Consider the following 10,007-nt stretch of genomic DNA (forward strand, 5'->3'; position numbering starts at 1 on the left):
AATCGGGTGGTTGAATCAGTAGAACTTCAAAAGTTCAAAGTTGGAGCAAATGCTTTTTTGTTGACCAGGCGGACATGAGTCTTTTTATAGTTTAGTTATGACATATTTGTTTTTGATGTTGTTAATAGTTTATAAATGACATGTCTGTTTTGACGTTGTTACTTGTTTTAGAATGATTTATTGTTAAATTGTTCTCTTCATTTATTTATTTCCTTATTTCCTTTCCTCACTGGGCTATTTTTCCCTGTTGGAGCCCCTGGGCTTATAGCATCTTGCTTTTCCAACTAGGGTTGTAGCTTGGATAGTAATAATAATATATATATATATATATATATATATATATATATGTAGAAAAATATGTATTTTTCTTTTAATTTTACTAGATATTAAAGAAAAAATATACATTATCACTACGGCATCAGTATTAAAGTACTTTACCTCTGTAATTACTTAATTAGTCAATTCTAAAAGTTAACGTAAATTTTATAAATAGCTTTTCTCGCCTAATCCTTTTAAATGGTTACTGCCGTAAACAAACCACCAATTTTAATGCGGAAAATGTTTTCTTGGTTTACTGAGTGACGGAGAACCGGATAGTACCTGTCAAGGAGAGTACCTGTCAAGAAGAGTATCTGTCAAGAACTTGAACAGCAGCAGTCTACTGTAGAAGCTCCAGTCATACTTACTGTGGATTAATCTTTGAAGTTATTTAGTGAACTATGGATCTTATTATTTGCATCACGATCATGTGTCGCACAAATATGGAATAATTCTTTCAAAATACCATTGGACCCGGACCTGCCAAAGGAGAACCCGCCTACCTATCTCCTAAATTACACTATAAACAAGGTAAGAGAAAAGTATTTTTTCTTTGTTTTAAACTGTCCAGATCTTGATTTTTATTCCTGCAGCTTTAATCGATGCTTGTGTGATAAGTGTTATTACTTATATTTACCCAAATTATACGTACCTTACCTATACTTACATTACATACTTATTTATACTTATAGTTACTTTGTTTGTATTTCATTAATCAATTTACTATTTAAGTGTATTGAATTCTGATTGATCTTATTATTATTTTGACGGTTTGTTTACTGGGATAGAAATATACTTTACATTTTACTTGTTTATTTTTGGGCTGTTATTTCATTGGGGTAGTTGTGTCCGATTCTGTTCATACCTGAAATCTTAAGAGTTCCTCTTGTTCACTATTTCAGATGTGTGTATACTTTCGGATTCATTTAATTGGCCTCCGGATGATGCAGCCCAAGTACTCACTTTCTATCCTTATGGTTCACGTCAAGTGTTTGTCATTCAGAAGTTTATTTTTGGTTCGAGTACATACATTACAATTAAACTCATTGTAACTTATACTTTATTATTTACTATACCCTATATTAACTTATAAATTTAATGAGTTACCTTATCATTAAACCTGTATAAAAACCTCATTTTTATACATGGCGACCGTGACAGGATCTGGAAGTTGAGTGGGTGGCTGTGTTTCCCGGAGGTAGGTTTAGGGTCCATGGTGATAATTTACATAAAAATTACATTAAGTTACTTTTTGTGATTACTGTTTATACACTTCTGCTTGTATTAGTACTGCAAGTTATTGTTTTACTTTGGTCTGTTGTTATTGTTACTTATATATTAGTCAAGATGACTGAACTGAAGAGATTAATAACTTCTCGGAAGTTTTTAAGAAAGTCTGTTACAGAGTCGTTTAATCAACGTGATCAGTTCATCTTACTTGAAGCTTCAGATAAGCTAGCACTTGAGTCTAAATTGACTGACAACATGGCACGTTTGAAGGATTTGGATCTTCAAATACAGGGTATTAAATGGAGTTCTGAAGAAAACGAAAGTGAACTAATGGAAGAATTGGAGGCCTGTGAAAATTATCAAGACAAACTACGTTCGTCTTTATTTAAGCTCCAATCGCCTGTACCGACTACACCATCACCCCCTACTCCAGCTCTTCCTCTTTTGAAGAGACCAACAGCTCCTTTACCTCGATACTCTGGTCAAGAGAACGAAGATCTAACCAAATTTCTATCTCGGTTTGAGGCAGTTATAAACAGGTATGAATACTCTGACTACGAAAAGTTTTTGCTCCTAAAGCAGCAGATAACTGGAAGAGCCTTGGTTTTGATAGATTCCTTGGAGTCTCATAACCAAGGATATAGTAAAGCAAAGGAGCTCTTAGAAAAGGCACTTGCTTCTCCAGACGTTCAGAAATTCAGCACCATCAAGCAGCTATCTGAGCTAAACTTGGACAAATGTGATGACCCATTTGAATATGTATCCAAAGTTAAAGGTATAATAGAGAATGTCCGTAAGTTGAATATTTCTATTGATTATATTTTGCAATACTTTGTGTGGACAGGTTTGAATGAAAAGTTCAGGGATTTACTGATAAATATTACTAACCATACATGGCCTTCAATTGAAGAGATTAGTGATAATTTCTTCACTGCCTGCACAAGATACAGTCACCATAAGAAGAAAGTGAAAGTAACAGATCATTCTGTGGATATGGCAATAAATGTGAACTTCACACCAGAGGGAACTAGTGGAGCTACTGCAAAATGTTATCCATGCTCTTTGTGTAGCACAGTCCAAGAAAAGGCTAGCCATAACATCAGAGATTGTACGAATTTTATTTCTCCTGTTTCCAAAGTCGAGAAATTGAAGAGTATCGATGGAAGTACTAGATGTGGCCTGGCATCACATTCTACTGAAAAGTGCAGATACAAATTTAGATATCGGTGTGCAAATTGCAAAGGTTTTCATTGGAATTACTTGTGCACTCATCCAGGGGAAAATCAATCCAATGACATGGGTAAAAAGAATCTGGACCTTAACAAGAAAAAGTTCCATGAAAAAAACAAGGACAAGAAAGACACAAAGGCGAAAACTCCTGTGGAAAGATCCCAGAATAACATTACTACTATTACAGAGGCTTTGAATAACTCAAGTGAGGGAGATACGATTCTTCCAACCTTCACGTGTAACATAGGTGGATCCAATGTGCGTTGTATGAAAGACAGTGGATGTCAATCCAATTTTATATCTGAAAAGTTGGCAAGCAGATTGAATCTACCAGTCATACGAGAGTGTGTTAAACTTACTGTGAATGGTATCAATGTCCCTAGAAGTTATGACACCAAAATTGTTGAGGTGGAAATGAAATTTGACAGGGATTCAAGAGTCATTTATGCATTGTGCCTTCCAAATATAAATATTACTTTGAATCTTCCCAAGTTGAACAGAGTTGTGAATGGATTTCTGTCAAAAGGATATAAATTGGCAGATACAAGACTTTTGGATGGTTTAGAAGATATTTCTGATATTCAGCTTATTTTGGGATCAAAATCCAGCTATTGCATACCTGAGACTGAAATTGTATTCGGAGAGAAATCTATATATTCAAGAACTCCTCATGGTGTAGTTTTAAAGGGAGCAACCGAGACTATTTTACATGATCTGCCTTATTTACCATATGCCCCTGAAGTCTCGTCGTCTTCCTACATTTCGATAACTAATAGAACCCCAGACTACCTGCCTTCAGAAGAAGCTAAGTTTTATCAAACCTCTAATATAGATTTTGGCAAAATCGAGATTAGAAATGAATCATTTGTTTTGGAAGGAGAGGATGATGAAGTCAGTGGGTTAGTTGATATTGAAAAGGATGTACTTGATTCTGTTTGTGACGAAGCATTGGATAGAGAGACTTCAATATACTCTGAAACTGTTGAAATACATACTCAGTTGGTCAATTACGTTTTAGAGAAAACTACAAGGAATAGTGAAGGGAGGCTGGTGATGCCATTACTCTGGAACCCTAGAGTTTCTCACCTTTTGGGACATAACTTCAATATATCAGAGAAAATACTGTCAGGCTTGCAAAGAAAATTTCAAGGAAATTTAGATGATACACTGAAGCAGATAAATATGGTATTTAAAGAGCAAGCAGATGCTGGTATAATTGAGAGAATTGAAAATCTTGATAAATTCAAGAAGGAGCATCCAGAGTCCAGTTTCATGCCTTTTATGGGCATTTTTAAGCCTGATCGTGAGACCACAAAATGTAGGGTTGTGTTCCTATCCAATTTGAGTGACAAAGGCAGTATGAATCACAATCAAACTATGCATGCAGGTCCCACATTAAATCAGAAACTCTCCACTTCCATTATTAATTTGAGGTTCGGAAGCAAATTATGTTGCTTTGATATAAAGAAGGCATTCAACAATATAGGTCTTGAGGAAGTCGACCAAAATCGCCTTTGTTTTTTATGGTTTAGAAATCTTGAAGATGGAGATTTTTCAATTATTGGCTATAAGAATAGTAGACTTCCTTTTGGGCTTCGATGTTCACCTGCATTATTAATGCTTGGGTTATATAAGATATTGATACTGGATTCTACCAATGATTCTTTTCCATTGATGAAACTCAAGAGAACCATTTATCAGTTGTCTTATATGGACAACTGTGCATTTACGGCAGAAACGTCAGAGTGTTTGTTGTGGATGTATACAATGTTGGAGGATATTTTCAGTCCATATAAGTTTTCACTTCAGCAGTTTTTATCAAATGACATGTCATTACAGAAAGAAATTGACAAAATTCAGGAAACAGAGACTCCGACAAAAAGTAAACTGCTGGGACTTGAGTGGGATCGAATGAGTGATACATTGTCTACAAAACCCATACAACTGGATATAAATTCATCAACAAAAAGACAAGTTTTATCTACCATAGCTTCACAGTTCGATCTTCTTAATTTCAATGGACCTATACTGAATCGAGCCAGATTGTTTCTACACAGATTGCAGTGTAGACCAGAACTAGATTGGGATGAAAAGCTTACTGCTCCTTTGATCAATGAATGGAAGAATATCTGCAAGCAGGCCAATTCTGCACCTTCTGTAGAGTTCCCACGGAATTTTGGTGCTCGTACTGACAAATATAAATTGGTTGGGTTTGCTGATAGTAGTAAGGTTCTGTTTGGCGCTGCAGTGTATCTGTATAACATAAGTACAAATAAGATCGACTTTATTTTAGCAAGAAATAAACTGGTGAGTAAACAATTGGAGTCAAAATCCATACCAAGCTTGGAATTACAAGCTCTTGCTTTAACTGTAGAAACTGTAAAGTAATTGAAGAATGAACTTTCAGGATTTGGTTGCATTGATCCTATTGAGATAGTTGGATGCGAGGTCTATTCTGACAGTTTGGTGGTACTGACCTGGCTGCAGTCTTACGCCTTGAAACTTGACAAACTACAAAAAAAAGCAACCCTTTATACTCAATAGATTAGAGTATATCAATAAGCTGTGTGAGGATTCTTGTATGAAATTTTCTTTTGTGTCTGGAGAAGATAGTCCAGCAGACTGCATCACCAGACCTTTATCCTTTAGGCAGCTAATTAAAACAAACTATATAACTGGTCCTAAGTTCATTACAGAGAGCGAAAGCAATGTGATCTGTAGTGACAGCACATTGTCTTTCATCATACCTGGATTATTTGAATCAAAACAAGTGCATAAAGTGGAAACAAATTGTGGTAGTGCTTGTTCACCTCCGAATGTGGGCTCGGAACATCTTTTCCCTTTTAATAGGGTTTCTAGTTTTGAGAAGGCCGTGAGAGTGCATGCGGTGGTGCTCAGGTTCTGCAGCATTTTGAAATCTAAGTTTAAAAGCAAACATCCAGCTCTAGATCATTTTGAAGTTGAAGATGAAGGTTTTAACTTTTATGATGAAGCTTGTAGGCAGATTATAATCAGGGATCAACATATTTACTTCCCAGATGTCTTTGATTATTTTCACTCAAAACAGAAGCAGTTGAAGAATCTGCCTAACATTGTTGCACAGTTGAACTTGTTTCTTGATTCGGATGGCATGGTGAGGGTAAAAAGTAAATGCCGAAGATTGAAGGAAGTCCAACATTTTAACAAATTCAACTATCCTTTACTACTATCGAAGCACAGTATGTTGGTTCCTCTGATTATAAGGGAATTGCACGTGAAGCTCTCACATGCTGGTTGTTATCCTTTGTTGGCGGAACTTAGAAGAAACTTTTGGATTACCCATATATACTCGGCTGTGAAGAAAGTTCTGTCAAACTGCATTACTTGTAAGAGATTAAATGAGAGGGTAATCAAATTAAATCAAAGTCATTACCCAGAGTTCAGGATTAATCCTGAAAACATACCGTACAGGCAGATTTTCATTGATCATATGGGTCCATTTAAAATAAAGAATGATCAAGGAAATACTGTCAAGGTATGGCTGTTATGTATTACGTGTCTGTGGTCCCGGGCTATTAACTTGAAAATTTGTATGGATTTAACTTCAGAGGAATTTATTAGAGCATTACAACTTCATACATATGAATTTGGTATTCCTTCCCTATGTCTGTCTGATTTGGGATCGCAATTCGTTGCTGGTGCAAATCAGATCTCTAGTTTCTTGAGCGATTACGAGACAAATGCATATTTACAGGAACATGGAATTAAATCCTTTAAATTTGAGCAATATTACAAAGGATGTAATCAACTCGGCTCGTTAGTAGAGTCTTGTTTGAAACTAACCAAGCGCTTATTATTTGGAGCAATGCGCAATAATATTCTTCCCCTTCGGGATTTTGATTTTATTGTTCACAAAACTAAACATTTGGTGAACAGAAGGCCAATTTCATTTAAAGTGTCTCTTAGGGACTCTTCGGGAGAGAGCATTCCAGAAATCATTACCCCAGAGATGTTGATTCATGGCAGAGAATTGGTTTCCATCAATATAATCCCTCAACTACAAGGCCCAACAGATGCCGATCCAGAATTCAATGCAGATCAGATTCCTTCATCATTACTGAAACTGCAAAATGTACGACATAATCTTATTAAAATATACAATGAAGAATTTGTTGGGAATCTGATATATCAAGCCGTAAATAAAAAAGACCGATACAAGCCCGTTCAACATAAAGAACTTAAAGTTGGAGATATAGTACTTTTGAAGGAACCCTTAGCTAAACCCTGTAATTATCCAATGGGACGCATTAAGGAAATTGTAAAAAATATAAACAATGAAGTTACGGCTGTGAAAGTCTTTAAAGGGAAAACTGGAGAAATATTAAAACGGCACTCTAGTTCTATAATTCCTCTTTTGTCAGTCCCAAGCGATGATGAGAAGCAAGGTGTACCAGACACTAAGAATGTTCATATTGTATCATCACGTCCTAAAAGAAAAGCAGCTATACAGGGGGCTGCCAAAATTCACCAAATTTTGGCTGAATCTGATTAGGGATTTTTTCATTACTGTTAATATTGTTTTATTTGGATTCCTTGGGTTGGTTTTTATTTTTGGGTAATTTTCGTGTAAATACATTTACATTACATACTTTTGATTTCATACTAAATCAAAATCTCTCCCCTGGAGTGTAGAAAAATATGTATTTTTCTTTTAATTTTACTAGATATTAAAGAAAAAATATACATTATCACTACGGCATCAGTATTAAAGTACTTTACCTCTGTAATTACTTAATTAGTCAATTCTAAAAGTTAACGTAAATTTTATAAATAGCTTTTCTCGCCTAATCCTTTTAAATGGTTACTGCCGTAAACAAACCACCAATTTTAATGCGGAAAATGTTTTCTTGGTTTACTGAGTGACGGAGAACCGGATAGTACCTGTCAAGGAGAGTACCTGTCAAGAAGAGTATCTGTCAAGAACTTGAACAGCAGCAGTCGACTGTAGAAGCTCCAGTCATACTTACTGTGGATTAATCTTTGAAGTTATTTAGTGAACTATGGATCTTATTATTTGCATCACGATCATGTGTCGCACAAATATGGAATAATTCTTTCAAAATACCATTGGACCCGGACCTGCCAAAGGAGAACCCGCCTACCTATCTCCTAAATTACACTATAAACAAGGTAAGAGAAAAGTATTTTTCTTTGTTTTAAACTGTCCAGATCTTGATTTTTATTCCTGCAGCTTTAATCGATGCTTGTGTGATAAGTGTTATTACTTATATTTACCCAAATTATACGTACCTTACCTATACTTACATTACATACTTATTTATACTTATAGTTACTTTGTTTGTATTTCATTAATCAATTTACTATTTAAGTGTATTGAATTTGATTGATCTTATTATTATTTTGACGGTTTGTTTACTGGGATAGAAATATACTTTACATTTTACTTGTTTATTTTTGGGCTGTTATTTCATTGGGGTAGTTGTGTCCGATTCTGTTCATACCTGAAATCTTAAGATTTCCTCTTCTTCACTATTTCAGATGTGTGTATACTTTCGGATTCATTTAATTGGCCTCCGGATGATGCAGCCCAAGTACTCACTTTCTATCCTTATGGTTCACGTCAAGTGTTTGTCATTCAGAAGTTTATTTTTGGTTCGAGTACATACATTACAATTAAACTCATTGTAACTTATACTTTATTATTTACTATACCCTATATTAACTTATAAATTTAATGAGTTACCTTATCATTAAATCTGTATAAAAACCTCATTTTTATACAATATATATATATATATATATATATATATATATATATATGCACGAGTGTGTGTTTGCGTGTCTGTACACCTATATCGTAAAAGATCATACAATGAACATTATCCCTCTTCTGTTGAAACAGCTAATATCCCTCGAACTTGTATTAACAATCTTGAGTCTAAGCTTTGTTGTCACACCTCCTTAATAAGTTAGAGAAAGAAGGAAACTCCTCCTTGAAGTAAGAGGAGGCGAAGATCATAACCCAGGAGAGTTCCACAGAAGTCGAGGAACAGTTTCCCAAAACTCACTGGGAGAGCAAACAACAGTGAAGTAATTTTCGCGTTATCTATTTTACAGAATTACAGCTGAAGAGAGTCGCGAAATTATTCATTTGCAACAAAAGAGTTTAATTAAAAGTTTTTCAAGTAAATATTTGCTAATTTTACTATATTACTAGCGTATATTCTGTATTTCAAATTTGGATAAAATAATATCTATTATTGTAAAAAGTATGCACTAAGAATACACGAGCTAGTATTACTTTTTCAAATAGATTTTTTATAAATTTTTCTATTTTTTTTTTCTGTGCTATTTTGCTTGAGAGTAAGTTTATGCAAAATTTTGAATATCATTAAAAACTTAAAAACATGAAAGTGTATAATATTTTTCTTTGGTTACCAAAATGAACTGAAAAATATTTATTTTGATACTTTTATATTTAATATTACATAAGACATAATTTGGTCTTGATATATTAAAAAGAAAAAAAAATCAGAAGCAAGAGAGCATTCAACGGAAAAGTAATTGTTGTAAAATCATTTGTAAAATAGAAATTAGGAGAATAGAAATATATATTGATTTCCATATCTCAAAATAACTAAGACTCACAATAAATGGAACGTGTCGAGTTTTATTCTACCAGAAAAATCTCCTCAACATTAACTATGAATATCTAGACATAACAGGGAGTATACATGTGTCCTGCTCACAATGTTGTTTATAATTACTTGAAATACCTGTTAATCTATTCATAGAAAAGGATGGATATACAGTCACTGCTCCGCTTTAGCTTTGTACTAAGGCTCTCTGTCTTTGGTTCAACCTACATACTTCGAAGCAGGATTAATTCCAGTATAGCCTAATAGTGTTGCATGCGTTCTGGAAAAATTGTAAACATTGTAGAGGCTGTCTTTTGAGTGCGTGGGGTGATTTGGCTAGTGAGTTCAGCCTTCTGGACGAATATAAACAATAAAAGGTTGTTCTGACTTTTATCATTATAAAAGTCAAAATAATTTTTTTAATATAGGTCAACACGGTTTTGTGCCCGGAAAAAGTACACAAACCCAACTGAGAGCACACTATGAAAATATATACAAAAATATAATAAATGAAAAAGACACAGATGTGATCTATCTAGATTTTGCAAAAGCCTTTAACAAGGTAGACCATGATATATTAGAGAAAAAAAG

General features: G+C 34.3%; 2 protein-coding genes across 2 annotated transcripts; both read left to right on the plus strand.

The window, feature by feature from the left end:
- The first annotated feature begins 566 nt into the window (after positions 1-566).
- Positions 567-5,166, plus strand: LOC137653828 (uncharacterized). The gene is made up of 2 exons (XM_068387479.1): positions 567-849; positions 1,221-5,166. The coding sequence occupies exon 2, from the start codon at positions 1,666-1,668 to the stop codon at positions 5,164-5,166; it is 3,501 nt and encodes a 1,166-aa protein (XP_068243580.1). The 5' UTR covers positions 567-849; positions 1,221-1,665.
- On the plus strand, positions 5,158-8,475 carry LOC137653219 (uncharacterized). The gene is made up of 2 exons (XM_068386585.1): positions 5,158-7,947; positions 8,317-8,475. Exon 1 carries the CDS (start codon positions 5,360-5,362, stop codon positions 7,307-7,309), a length of 1,950 nt encoding a protein of 649 aa, XP_068242686.1. The 5' UTR covers positions 5,158-5,359; the 3' UTR covers positions 7,310-7,947; positions 8,317-8,475.
- The last annotated feature ends 1,532 nt before the right edge of the window (positions 8,476-10,007 follow it).

The sequence above is a fragment of the Palaemon carinicauda genome, chromosome 14, assembly GCF_036898095.1.
Source record: "Palaemon carinicauda isolate YSFRI2023 chromosome 14, ASM3689809v2, whole genome shotgun sequence".
In the NCBI taxonomy this organism is placed as follows: domain Eukaryota; kingdom Metazoa; phylum Arthropoda; class Malacostraca; order Decapoda; family Palaemonidae; genus Palaemon; species Palaemon carinicauda.